The following is a 15,031-nucleotide window of genomic DNA, read 5'->3' on the forward strand; positions in this document are numbered from 1 at the left end:
ATAACAATGTACTTAGTTTGTTTAAATAATACCCAGGAGCAGAGAAGAAGATTTTTAAAGCATAAATGCATTTTCACTATACAATAGAGCCCTGCCCTAACACCAGAACCCCTGATCCAGGGGCCATGAAATTCATAATTATGGAAGAGGCATCCTTGCTTATCATAACTATGTATTTAATTTGTTTAAATAATACCCAGGAGCAGAGAAGAAGATTTTTATAGCGTAAATGCACTTTCACTATAAGATCTATATAGCCCCGCCCTAGTACTGGAACCCCTGACCCTGGGGCCATGAATTTCACAATTTTGGTAGAGTCACTCTTGCTTATCATAACTATGTATTTAATTTGTTTAAATAATACCCAGGGGCAGAGAAGAAGATTTTCAAAGAAATAATGCACTTTCACTATATGATCTATTTAGCCCCACCCTAGCACCAGAACCCCTGACCCTGGGGCCATGAATTTCACAATTTTGGTAGAGTCATTCTTGCTTATCATAACTAGGTATTTAAATTGTTTCAATAATACCCAGGAGTATAGAAGAAGATTTTCAAAGAAATAATGCATTTTCACTATATGATCTATATAGCGCCGCCTTAGCACCAGAACCACTGACCCTGGGGCTATGAATTTCACAATTTTGGTAGAGTCACTCTTGCTTATCATAACTATGTATTTTATTTGCTTCAATAACACCCAAGAGTAGAGGAGAAGATTTTCAGAGAAATAATGCACTTTCACTATATGATCTATATAGCCCTGCCCTAGCACCAGAACCCCTGACCCTGGGGCCATGAATTTCACAATTTTGGTAGAGGGCTCAATGCTTATTACAATCATGCCAACAGTTTGACTGCTTGATGTCCAGGAGTAAAGAAGAGGATTTTTAAAGATTGCATTAATTTTGGTGGTTTTAGCCCCACCCCTCAGGCCCCAGGGGGGCAGGGACCATGAAATTCACAATTTTTGTTCCCCTTCACCCATAGATGCTATGTACCAAATTTGGTTGAAATTGGTTGAGCGGTTCTAGAGAAGAAGTTAAAAATGTTCAAAAGTTAATGCAAGACGGACGACGCATGCCGACGGACAAAAATGGATAGCAATAGGTCACCTGAGTGACTCAGGTGACCTAAAAAGATTAACCAATTCAATTCAGAAAAAAAAATCAAGTTCTATATTAATAGAATTAAATATATTTTACATTGCCAGTTGAGAAATAAATGCAGAAACCCTAAAGATACCTACCACAAACAAATTTTCTAATCTCCCACACAAAAGAGTTACAATGAATTTTTTCAATAATTCTTTTAAAGGAAGTCTAACTAGAAAACTGACCAGACAGCAAGGACCCCACAGAGGAATAGAACTCTAAGGGGTGCAACTTAAAAGACACTTAAGAAAATATTGAAAGGAAATTTAAAAATATAGCAAGAATATGAAACAGCAACTTTACTTACTAAATTTTGAGATACTTCCAAAATGACAAAAGAGATTATCTAATTACCTGTTAGAAATTAAAAGTATCCTTGTATTTATATAAAGCAGTAAAAAATATCATATCATTTAACGGTTTAATTAAATATATTTAAATCAGTGAAGCATGCATTTCATAAAATGCTAGCCTTTGGTGAATGCAAAAATCATCCAAGCTTCTTAACTTCAAAACAAGCATTACTTGAAAACAGAAGTGTTAATTAATCTCAATTTGACAGATAAAGGTATGTATTGGCAAGATAATTAATCTCAAAGGATTAATTGTACTACTGTTTCATCCTTTTATTGAAAGTTTACAACCTTTTATTCTAAGTTTACAATGAGAACATTTTCAGCAATGACAGAATGAGCTATCATTACTGTACCTATTATATTAATAGTTTCTTTAAATTTACAAAAGGCAGCTTTAAAAATTGATATTTTTAACTCCTTCTTTTTAAAATTCCTCCTGAAAATTACATTTAAATAAAATGTTAATTTTTACAGCAAAAAGTCTGAACATCATGGGCTCCATAAAAGATGACATAGAGAATCAAACATGGTATCAAAATAAGTCTTACTGCCTATTGTTACATTTTCCCTCTTCTCACCAAATTACTTAGCTTAGTCAAACATAAAGTTGCTGAACTAACAGATATCACTTCTTTAAAGAAGGGCACCTATTTAAGCAAAGATATTTTAATTGCAGAAGAAAAAAATGTTTGTGTTAGTCCATAATGCTGTCCTTCTTAATGACCACCTTAATGTACAAATTGTGGATACCAAATTGAAAGACTTACTGCATTTTTTCTTGCATTGTCCACATTATATTTCTACTAGACAGATGCTGATTAAATACATAGCTGAAAATGATATATCTATAGATAATATACTTTGTGTTGATTGTTTGGTTAAAACTTTTCATATTTGATCATGTACATACCTCATTGAATTTTCATTGAAAACTCTAGTCTATTATGATTTGCTTGGAAGAATATTCTTGTTTTAAATATACTATTTTGTAAGGGAATCTTTCCCACCCTGAGACAACATTCATGTATGTTTTCTTTTAAATTTTACTCTCTCTCTTTCTATGTCTGGATATATTTTATACCAATTGATGATCTATTTTTCTACAGCTTTTCCAGTGTTTAAATGTACCAGTTATTATTATATGCACCTTGACTTGTGGAGAGAACAATTTTAGGAATTTTTCCATGCAGTTCAATCCAATTCATGCTTCATGAATAAATATTTTTAAAACAAGAAAACTTTTTTCCTTATTGTAGTCTTACTCTATTCCTCTGAACAGATGCAAGTTCCATCTCTCCTGGCCCAGCAGTTCTTGAGAAAAAGATGTTTAAAGATTCCCATGTAGAGCTTGATCCCTAGTTGTGTCCCAATCCCAGAATTTTTCATTTGAATCTATAAACTACGTCAAGCTGCTTGCATATTATGATGATTAATCAAAACCTAGTGGTTCTGGAGGAGATATTTTCTACATACTTTCATCCCCATTGTGGCCCTATCATACCTCAATGATTTGTACACAAACCTGAGGCTGCTCGCACATTTACACATTTTTTTTTTTATTTTACAAGTTATGGTCCTGTTGTTCTCAAGTAGATTTTTCCCTCTATATATGCATCAAAAACTTTGATCCCTCATTTTGGCTTAATCCTTACCCTCAGGCCCATGAATTGATCCATCTTGAATGTACACTACATGACGATGCTTGCATATTTATAAGACTAATCATGACCCTACCATTTTTGAGAGGAAGATTAAAGATTTTTTCCTACAAAGATGCAACAGAAAAACTTTGATCCTCCACTGTGATCCCACCCTATCCCCAAGTGCTTTGATCGGAACTACCTTGAATCTACACTAAATGTAGTTGCTTGCATAATAATATGACTAATAATCATGGCCCAGTGGTTCTTAAAATGAAATATTTAAAAGATTTTTCCCTATATACTCCCATGTAAAACTTTGATCTTCGATAATGGCCCCATCCTAACAACAGGGCCAAGGTTTGAAAAAAAAAGATTCCTCATTATGTCTGGAAACTTACAAGTTTCATTTTTTTTGGCCCATTGGTTCTTGAAAAAGAATTTTTTAAGACACTCTCCCTAATTTTTGCCTTCTCTTGATTACGAAGGGGTCCTACATCTGAATAAATCTGAATCCCCTTTTATACAAGAATGTTTTGTGACAAGTTCGGTTGAAATTGATCCAGTTTTTCTGGAGAAGACACTGAAAGTATGAAAAGTTAACAGATGGACAGACAGACAACAAGTGACCAGAAAAGTTCACTAAAAACCTAGGTTCAGGAGGCTGACTGGGGTTTTATTGTGTAAAAACTACAACAGAAAAAGTCTTTACTTTTGTATCATGTATAGCCTACACTGATTTCAAGTGTACATGCAAAAATTTCAAGAAAACAAATCATCTAGGTATTTTTAAGGACCATCTCAAAACACAGTTACATTTACTATAGAATTGTATGGGGACATGTTTTTTCACATTTCAAGGCAAGTTACAAAAATATTTTAAAAGACTTTATGCTCAAATTATAATATGTGATGAAAAAAATTATACTGTACAATATTTGCAAAAAACAGAATTACACAGTCTGGTTTCCAGAGGGGAGATCTCAAAATGTCAAACTTTTCGGAAATTTACGTTTTTTTATGGAGCGCTACAAAATATCACAGGTAACTAGGACTTTACATAGAAAATAACAACAAAAAAGTGTCTTTTCAATTCCTGTGTTTTAAAAATTTCAAGAGTGTATGTTTTATCCTTTTTCTTTTAACACTTTTTGATGGCCCCCTCTTAAAGAACTTCAGTTAATCATAACATCATAAACACACTTTAACAACATCTATCTACCTATCAGTTGAAAAAATGTTTAAAAAACTATTTCTTAAAAGTGTAAATCAATTTTTTATCTGTAATTTCTTAATCCTCTTAAATTTGATATTTTTTTTAAATGATTGCTTAAAAATGTAAATTAGCTTTATTTCCCTATTCTGTGCACAGTATTGCGCAATGAAAATCCCAGTCGGCTCCTTTAAAACAGGATTTAGGTTACTGTTAATATGCAAAGAAAAAATCTTGCAAATCTAAACATATTATATTTTCCTTGGCATTAAAAGACCATCTGATTAAAGCTTTATTACTGTTACAAAAAAAATACACAGAAGTTTGCATAAAGGGAATTCTTGCCCACAACAAATTTATATTTTGTCATCAAGAAGTTTAGACTAAATCAGATATTTCTTGGAAATAATGAATTACAGATATAACAAAGTGATTTTGGCTGTCCCTAGTGATTCCCTTTATCTATTTCTTACTGTCAACACAAAGAAATAAAAGAAAAAAAACCCCAAAAAACAAAAAAAAAAAAAAAACCAAAAAAAAAAAAAAAAAACCACATGTAACCTCTAACCTCAATCACACAAACACACATAATTACTCTATACACTGTCACTTGCTCTATGATCTATGATGTCTTTGATTGAAATACTACAAAAATATCTCTGTGTTATAATGGTTCTTCCACTGTTTATCAGGATGATGATGGAGTGATGCTATGTAATGGCCTTGTTCATGAGACGAGATTCAAGTCTCAACTGCCACAGTTCTCCCAGTATTGGTGCTCTGGAATGCAATCTTCAGCAAGTCTTACTTTTTCCCCCTATAGTTTTCCTAAACATTTTGCAGTAAAATTCCGTCAAGCTAAAGATACATTTTTAATTTGTCCAGAATGTTTTCTTTCCTCAGTGATTTCTCCAACCCAGACACTTCCTTTAGTAGTCACTTTGTAATCAAGAGTAGTCAAGGTACATGATCCAGTGTTGGAGAAAAAAAAATAACAACATCTTTGTTTACCAGATCAATAAATTTTCATGTACTTTCATCAATCTATGCAGACTTCTAACAACCTTTATGACAATGGGAATAAAACATTAAGGTAGATCTCCATACAGGTGGCTCCTGATCTCTGTTAAACTTTTTGACGGTGTTAGTGAACCTCTGATGACTCTGCTTTTCCCATGTGAATGGCGGTTTCTGACAAAGTACTGTGGGGGGTTGAGTGAGGAGTACTGTGGGATACAGATGGGTGTTCTATGGTGGTAGAGTGGACACCAGCAAGACTGGCAGCAGCTGCAGCTGCTGCTGCAGCAGGGTTGGGGAAAGGGTATCCTGCTCCATTCATGCCCTCAGGGTATCCTGGGAATCCAAAAGGGGGGCGCACTGTGCCTGCAAAAGACAAATCTACTTGAAATTCTCGCACCTTTTACTAGGTAGAAGAAATATTTTTGTTAAGGTATGTCACTCATGATATCAGTTATATCAAGGATTTTTTGAGAAGTATATTTTAGATAACTACTCATAAAGCATGACTCAAAATTGCAAAGAAAATTGGGGGTCAGTGTGCATCTTACTGAGCTTATGTACAATTAACATGACCTTTTTGGACTTAAATTGTAACATTTAGGTAAATCACTTTGAAAATCAGCTTTTAAGTAATTGAAAATGCTCACAAAAATGTCTCTGATTTCCCATTTTAACGTGAATTTACCCACGGAATTTCTTCAAAGTTAATAATTATAGTTCATCATATAATATACGGAAAATTATCAAATCTCAAATATATTTTCAGGAAATGCGAATAAAAACACCAGCTATGCATTTTCTAATTGAAAATTGATCCACAAATATAATTTAGGATACAAAAAAATAGATATCCAGACATTTGGAGAAAATTGCATCTTTTTATGCTTGTACAGTATTTTAGTTCACCTTTTTTCTTCAATTGTCATATAATGCATAGTGTAAAAAAGCTTGTGCTATCATTGCTAGACATCACATATCACATCTAATTTCATATCATGCTAATAAGCAGTGGTATATAATGCTAGACTAAAGGAAATTAGATTTCTCTAAAAATGAATTAATCTTTTATTTTTATGGGGTATAAATGTCAACTTTTTACAAGACTGTTTCAAAGACTTCAAAGAACCTTGAATCATATTAAGATGTATATAAATAAAATTGTTTCACAAAAAGATTTCAATTTCAAGCTTTATTTTGAGACTTTTTAAATAAAATAATAAATTTACGAATTATCCTTCCTGGCTGAGGATCGGATATCCTTAACCTTCATCGCATTTTACCAAATGTAATCATGACAATAAATATAATCTTATTTTATGTAAAACAGTTTGATTAATAAAAATCCTTCAAATTGATGCCTGTAAATTATTAAACGACCTTTTTGCACTTAAAAATATATTTGTTGGTATTAAAAATCTAAATAAGCAACAAAATATTTTCTTATATCACAAACTTTTATGACTTTAGTACTGATCAGTTGAAAGTATGGTGTAATTTAAAATAATGAAACAAAAAGTTCGGGCCAGTGATGTAAATATTTGTGATAGTAATCAATATATGCTATTTTCAGGTGAAAACTAATGTCAATTTTTGCTTGGCTTGGCCCTTCATTTTAACAATTTAAACTCCCATTTACCCAAGGATGCTTTGTACCAACTTAGGTTAAAATTGGTCCAGTGGTTCTTGAGAAGAAGTTGAAAATGTGAAAAGTTTACAGACAGACAGACAACGAACAATGGGTGATCAGAAAATCTCACTTGAGCTTTCAGCTCAGGTGTTCTTACAAACAATTTCAAAAATTCTTTTTGAATTTGATATAAAAATTTAAATTTAAACAAAATGTGACAATTACATTTTTAGGGCCTCTTATCCTACAGTTCGAAAAGAGTAGGATTCAAATTGACTAGACACCATCAAACATGTTCATGCTGAATATTAAACTCATCTCTTTTCAGTCAGTTGAAAAAAATTTCATGAATTTGTATTATAATATTCTAAACGTCAATGTCTAAGCATTGTTTTTCTGATTGCATCTAAACTACAACTATGACTCTGCTACGACTACTAGTACGATCGGAGGAAAGGGAGAAATACAGTAATTTACAATTTTCAATATTTTGAGAGAACATTTTAACAAGAAGTCTGTGAGCGAATGCTCACTAGTAATACCCCTGCTCTGATGTGAATTAATATACACTCACATGTTGACATCAAATTCATACACAAATGAATCCAACCATTTGCATGCCTAAACAAAGACTGTGCTAAAATTTCAAGCATCTGCAATGAGTAGTTGCTGAGAAAGCTGCGACAAAAATTTGTTATGGACAGACACATGGATTAACAGGAAGTAGACATCAGATTCCAACAAAAATGAATCCCATCATATGGCATGCCTAAACAAAGATTGTGCTAAAATTTCAAGCATCTGCAATGAGTAGTTGCTGAGAAAACTGTGATGAAAATTTGGTACGGACAGATGCACGGATAAACAGGAAGTTAACACTGGATTTGAATAAAAATGAATTCCACCATATGGCATGCCTAAACAAAGAGTGTGCTAAAATTTCAATCATCTGTGATGAGTAGTTGCTGAGAAAACTGCGACGTAAATTTGTTACAGACAGATGCACATATAAACAGAAAGTTGACATCGGATTTGAACAAAATCCCACCATATGGCATGTCTAAACAAAGATGGTGCTAAAATTTCAAGCATCTGCAATGAGTAGTGGTTGAATAAACTGTGATGAAAATTTGGTATGGACAGACACACGGACAAACAGGAAGTTGACATTGGATTTGAACAAAAATGAATCCCACCATATGGCATGCCTTTACAAAGGTTGTGCTAAAATTTCAATCATCTGTGATGAGTTGTTGCTGAGAAAACTGTGATGAAAATTTGTTAAGGACAGACACATGGACACACAGACAGACAAACAGACAGACAAGGGTAAAACAGTATACCCCCTCTCCTTCTGAACGGGGGTATAAAAAATGTTTTCTTACATAGTCCAATGTAAAACTTCCCCAAATGTGGCTCCATCTTATCCCTCGGACCATGGTTTGAACAATTTAGAATCAACATTATCATTATTAGAAAGTTTTTACATTAAGTTTCAACTTTTCAGATTTTAAAAACTTTTCCTATTTATTCCAATGTAAAACTTTTGCTCCTATTGTGGCCCCATCCTACAAGGGACCATGATTTAAACAGTTAGAATCTAAAATAATATGTCAGAAAGCTTTCACATAAGTGTCATTTTTTTCTCTGGTCCAGTGGTTCAAAAGAACAAATTTTTAATGATTTTTCCCCCTATATACTTCAATGTAAAACTTTGATCCCCTATTATGGACCCACAGTACAGTGGGGGTCATGATTTAAACAATTAGAAACTACACTACCTCATGATGCTTTCACACATTTCATTTATTTCTGGTCCAGTGGCTCAGGAGGAAAATATTTTTAAAGTTTTTCTCCATATATTTCAATGTAAAACTTTGATTCCTTATTGTGGCCAGTCCTACCCCTGAGGCCCATGATTTAAAAAATTTAGAATTGATACTACCTCAGGGAGCTTTTTTTTTTTTTTTTTTTTTTTTTTTTTTTTACATAGGATTCAACTTTTCTGGTCCAGTGGTTCATGAGAAGATTTTTAAAGATTTTAAAGATTTTTCCTATATATTTCAATGACTTTCTACATATTTCAATATAAAACTTTGTTTCCCTACTGTGCCTCTCACCCCCACCCCCAGGGGCTATGATTTGAACAATTTAAAACCAACACTACCTAAGACTTTCATGTAAATCATATAAGTTTAATTTTTTTTCTGGCCCATTGGTTCTTGAGAAGACTTTTTATCATCGTTTCTCTTAGGGTCCTGAAAAAAATGTTCAAAAATCTGGTAAAATACCCTTCCTTATTAAAACTTTTACTCTTTTTGCCTCTGATATGCCAGGTGCAGAGAGAAGATTTTTAAAGAAATGATGCATTTTTACTCGGATTCACTATATTATCAATAGAGCCCCCCCCCCCCCCTTCCCTCGAGAAACTGTACAGAGCTCCAGATAATTTTTTAGCCCAAAGTGTATTTACTCCCCGATTTTCAAATCAATGAAGATTTTGTTATTCAGCAAAATGATTTAAGAGTATTTTGTTTATATATTAATGTTTTGACATCTATTGTAAATTTGAGCTTGTTATCAAAATAAAAGTATTTTAAAAGGGGAAAGAAAAAAGTGCAAAGGACAGTTCCTGTATTTATATAAATAAATTTTGAAAAATGCAAAAAAGATTTTTACTAAACCTGAGAATCATTTTTTTTTTTACAAGGAAGATCATACAGTAGGTAAAGTAACCCAAGGCACATGATTTTTTTTCTCCATTTAAGATGATATTGGAGCAATAGAAAAAAAAACAAGAGAAATCAGAAATTGACAATCAAACCATCATAAAAAATGTTATGTAAAAACCGTGTGAAACCGTCATACTAAACAGAGAACCATAGAAAACTCTAGAGAATCGAAGAAAACTCCTAATCGTTAAATTCAATTACATTTATGTGTAATGTCTTTCTACAGCAGTTTATTTTAACAGAGGTCATTTTTCGATATGGTTTTAATATGGTCTTCACTGCTTTTTTACACATCATGTACTCTTTGACAACATGATAGCATTACAGTATAAACTTTTTTCTCCGGCTAGGACCCTTTTTTCTCCAACTATCCATTGTTTTACAGGTAACATTGTTTTCCATTACTTGTGTATTACACTTATTACAAAACAATATCGTCTTATATAGACGATACAAGCTTTGTGTGCTTAAAAGTAACTATGCCTAGTGCGTAGTCTTTCTATATAAAGAAATTGATTGTAGTCTAAATCATTGAATTCTTTCTCCCGAACTGGAAATCGTCATCGCCATAACTAGAATATTCCAGGTTATAAAAACGCTTTTTAATTAATATTTCGTTTTGAAAAGAATCAAACACTGAGCTGACTTCAATTCATATCATTAGCTAAGTCATACTTGTATTATTCAATCCATTGTACGCAGTATATTCATAGTGTAATGCTTATTTACGATTGCTAATGTGTACCTGTATGCCCAGTTTTAATTTTCAACACATATTTTGTTAAATTCAGTGCGTATTTCTGCAAATACGCACCTTATCTGGAGCTCTGGAAACACCAGAGCCTCTCACCCTGGGACCAGAAGTTTGCTCATCATAAGTAATCACTTTGTTTATCTGCTTAACACTAAGGAGCAGACAGGATTATTTAACAGAAATAATGCATTTTCACTATATTATCAAGAGCCCCGTCCTTACACCAGCACATCTGACCCAGGGGTCATGCAATTCACTACTCTGGAAGAAGCACTCTTGCTCATCATAACTATACACTTAGCTTCTTTGATTTTTAACCAGAAGCAGAAAAGAATATTTTCAAAGAAATTTTGCTTTTTCACTATATAATCAATAGAGCCCCATCCCTTTTCACCAGAACCCTTGACCCTGGGGCCATGAAATTCACAATTTTGGAAGAGGTATCCTTGTGTATCATAACAATGTACTTAGTTTGTTTAAATAATACCAAGGAGTAGAGAAGAAGATTTATAAAGCATTAATGCATTTTCACTATATAATAAATAGAGCCCCACTCTAACACCAGAACCCCTGATCCAGGGGCCATGAAATTCAAAATTTTCGAAGAGGCATCCTTGCTTATCATAACTATGTATTTAATTTGTTTAAATAATACCCAGGAGAAGAGAAGAAGATTTTCAAAGAAATAAAACACTTTCACTATATGATTTATATAGCCCCGCCCTAGCACCAGAACCCCTGACCTGGGGCTATGAACTCCACAATTTCAGTAGAGTCACTCTTGCTTATCATAACTATGTATTTAATTTGTTTAAATAATACCCAGGAGAAGAGAAGAAGATTTTCAAAGAAATAAAACACTTTCACTATATGATTTATATAGCCCCGCCCTAGCACCAGAACCCCTGACCTGGGGCTATGAACTCCACAATTTCAGTAGAGTCACCCTTGCTTATCATAACTATGTATTTAATTTGTTTAAATAATACCCAGGAGTAGAGACTTAAAAAAAAAAAGAAGTACTTTCACTATATGATCTATATAGCCTCGCCCTGGCACCAGAACCCCTAACCTGGGGCTATGAATTTCATAATTTTGGTAGAGTCACTCTTGCTTATCATAACTATGTATTTCATTTGTTTAAATAATACCAAGGTGTAGAGAAGAAGATTTTCAAAGAAATAATGAACTTTCACTATATGATCTATATAGCCCTGCCCTAGCACCAGAACCCCTGACCCTGGGGCCATGAATTTCACAATTTTGGTAGAGGGCTCAATGCTTATTACAATCATACCAACAGTTTGACTGCTTGATGTCCAGGAGTAAAGAAGAAGTTTTTTTAAGATTACATTAATTTTGGTGGTTTTAGCTCCACCCCTCAGGTCCCAGAGGGGCAGGGACCATGAAATTCACAAAATTTGTTTCCCTTCACACATAGATGCCATTTGCTAAAATTGGCTGAAATTGGTTCAGCGGTTTCAGAGAAGAAGCTGAAAATGTACAAATGTTAACACACGACGGACGACGCACGATGGACGACGGACAATGCATGACGACAGATGAAAACAGATAGCAATAGATTACCTAAGTGACTCAGGTGACCTAAAAAAACAAGAGGCCCAAGGGCCTTGAATCACTCTACTGATAAACTGTACAACCTATCACTTCTATTTGAAGCCTCTAAGTATCCTGCATATTTAGATAAAGCCTTGAAATTCCAAAGGTAGGACATCACGACCTACATTTTAGATGAAACACTCTAAGAACCCAAAATGATTCTAAGCCAATTAGTACCTGAGAGTACCATCGTGACCTACTTATCACTTTTCATTCTCTAAGGACCAAAGATGCATCAACTAAGTTTGATGATTCTAAGCCAATTAATAGCTAAAATATTTTTTTAAATTATAACCATAAAATTTCAAAAGTAGGACATAGTGACCAACTTTTCAGATGACAGACTTTGAGACCCAAGATGCATCCACCTGCCAAAGTTTGGTGATTCTAAGCCAATTAGTACCTAAAAATATTTAAATAAAGCAATAAAATTTCAAAAGTAGGTCACGGTAACCTACTTTTCAGTTGTTGTATTCCTAGGACCCAAGATGCATCAATTGACAAAGTTTGATGATTCTAAGCCAATTAGTACCCGAAATATTTAATTATAGCCATATAAATTAAAAAGTAGGTCACATTGACCTACTTTTCAGTCGACGTACTCCAAGGACCCATGATACATGAACTGACAGATTTTGATGATTGTAAGCCAAATAGTACCCGAAAATATTAAATACAGCCATAAAATTTCAAAAGTAGGTCATGGTGACCTATTTTTCAGTTGTCATGCTGCAAGGACCCAAGATGCATCAACTGACAAATTTTGATGATTCTTTGCCAATTAGTACCTGAAATATTTTAATAAAGCCATAAAATTTCAAAAGTAGGTCAAGGTGACCTACTTTTCAGTCGATTTACTCCGAAGACCCAAGATGCATCAACTGACAAAGTTTGATGATTCTAAGCCAATAAAGTACCCGAAATATTTAATTATAGTCATATAAATTGAAAAGTAGGTCACATCGATCTACTTTTCAGTTGACCTACTCTGAGGACCCAAGATATATTAACTGACAAATTTTGATGATTCTAGGCCAAATAGTACCCTAAATATTTAAATATAGCCATAAAATTTCAAAAGTAGGTCACGGTGACCTACTTTTCAGTTGATGTTTTTCGAGGACCCAAGATGCATCAACTTAAAAAGTTTTATGATCATAGGCCTTAAAATGTCCATATTATGCCTCTAAAACACTTTGAAATCAAATGCCTGCAAAGTTATAAAAGTAGGTCACTGTGACGTACTTTTTAATAAATGTTTTATGGCCCCAAGATGCATCATCTCACAAAAATTTAATGATTCTAAACCTCTCAGAATTCGAATTAATGACCTTAGTTGTTTTGAAAAAGATTAGCCATAAAAATTCAAAAAGTAGGTCAAGATGACCTATTTTTAATTGACGTACTCCGAGGATCCAAGATACATCAACTGACAAAGTTTGATGATCATAGGCCTTAAATTGTTCAAAATATGCCTCTAAATCATGTTGAAAAAGAATGGCCGCAAAATTTTAAAAGTAGGTCACCCTGACCTACTTTTGAGTTGACATGATATGAGGTCCTTAGATGCATCAACTGACAAGATTTGATGATCCTAGTCCTTATAGTAAGCAAAATATCAACATTTTAATAAAATGTAATTTTTGGTCAACTTTGAAGTGACCTTGAGACCACACCCTTTGCCCCACGGTAAATCTTGTGCAAATTTTAATCTACAACATATCCTCATCCTTTTGTGTAAGTTTGGTGATAATCTGCCCAGTGGTTCTTGAGAAGAAGATTTTTTTAGCAACCAGTACTTTTGTTTCTATTTTCTTAATTATCTCCCCTTGTTTAAGGGTCACAACCCTAGTTTTAGTATAAACGGGAGCCCTTGGGCCAAGGATACCCTGTGACAAATTTGACAATAATTGGCCAAGGGGTTCTTGAGTAATGGCCCATATTCTAAAAAGTTTATGCACACCGCACAAATGGCCATAGCATTAGCTCTTTGAGCCTTTGGCTCAGAAGAGCTAAAAAGAAAGAAAGAAAAGAAAACAATAATTAAAAAAGGTACCTTTATATTAATTTTAATTTTAGAATTCAATTAAATCACAACTCATTGTGTACAGTACTTTAACCAAAATAAAGTATGAACATAATTTAAATCCCATTTCAGAGAATGTAAACATCATTCAAAATTGACCTTAACTTCAAAATAAACTTCACTTGCGGGCAGAGGTGTTAATTAACCTCAGTGTGACAGATAAAGATAATGCTTTGGATTTTCTTCAAGAGGAAAGTTAATTAATCCAAAGGGGCTCAATGCAACTTTCACATTTCACAATAGGAACAGTCTCAACAGTTATCTCTCTTTCCCATTCATTCTTTTATAGAGTTAAGGAATCTACCCCACCACCCCAGCTCCAAACCGGAGGACACAAAGAACCAAACTTAGTATCAAAATAAGCCTTACTGCCTATTCAACCAATGTACCAAAATTAAACTTAGCTGGTCAACCATAAAAAAAAGTTATTATAAAAAACCAGAAAATTTGTGGATGGAAGAATGACTGATGACAGAGTGATTACTACAGGGGACCAGCAAATCCTTGCAGTGCACTTAAAATATTTGGGCTGTAAAGATAATCCTGAAACCAATGATTGAAAAAGGTTCAAATTTTATTATGCTGTTGTACAAATGATCTTAAGGCCATGACTTTAAATCAAAATCAAGGTCAACTGGCAATGAAGTAGTTGAATCACTTCACGACCATAACTTTGGAACCCAGGATTAGCATGAATTTTAACATGTTTAAATGCTGTTATGACTAAATGTGTGCCATAGATTGTGGGCTCAGTCACCCCTTACCGGATAGTGCTAATGGTCGTCAAATGGATTTTTTATTTTCAATTTGTTGTATCCATTTGCATGTT

At 33.6% G+C, this 15,031-nt stretch overlaps 1 protein-coding gene across 2 annotated transcripts in view; it reads right to left on the bottom strand.

The window, feature by feature from the left end:
- Positions 1-3,857: 3,857 nt before the first annotated feature.
- Positions 3,858-15,031, bottom strand: part of LOC133200990 (C-terminal-binding protein-like) — a 120,710-nt gene continuing 109,536 nt past the window's right edge. For both annotated transcript variants that reach the window (XM_061336796.1, XM_061336797.1), the window contains exon 10: positions 3,858-5,746. In XM_061336796.1, the coding sequence (XP_061192780.1) occupies positions 5,508-5,746 (239 nt within the window). In that variant the 3' untranslated portion in view covers positions 3,858-5,507. The remainder of the gene's footprint in view (positions 5,747-15,031) is intronic.

Source organism: Saccostrea echinata, unplaced genomic scaffold, assembly GCF_033153115.1.
Source record: "Saccostrea echinata isolate AGI-Se365-2 ecotype Australia unplaced genomic scaffold, CSIRO_AGI_Sech_v1 ptg000042l, whole genome shotgun sequence".
Taxonomy (NCBI): Eukaryota; Metazoa; Mollusca; class Bivalvia; order Ostreida; family Ostreidae; genus Saccostrea; species Saccostrea echinata.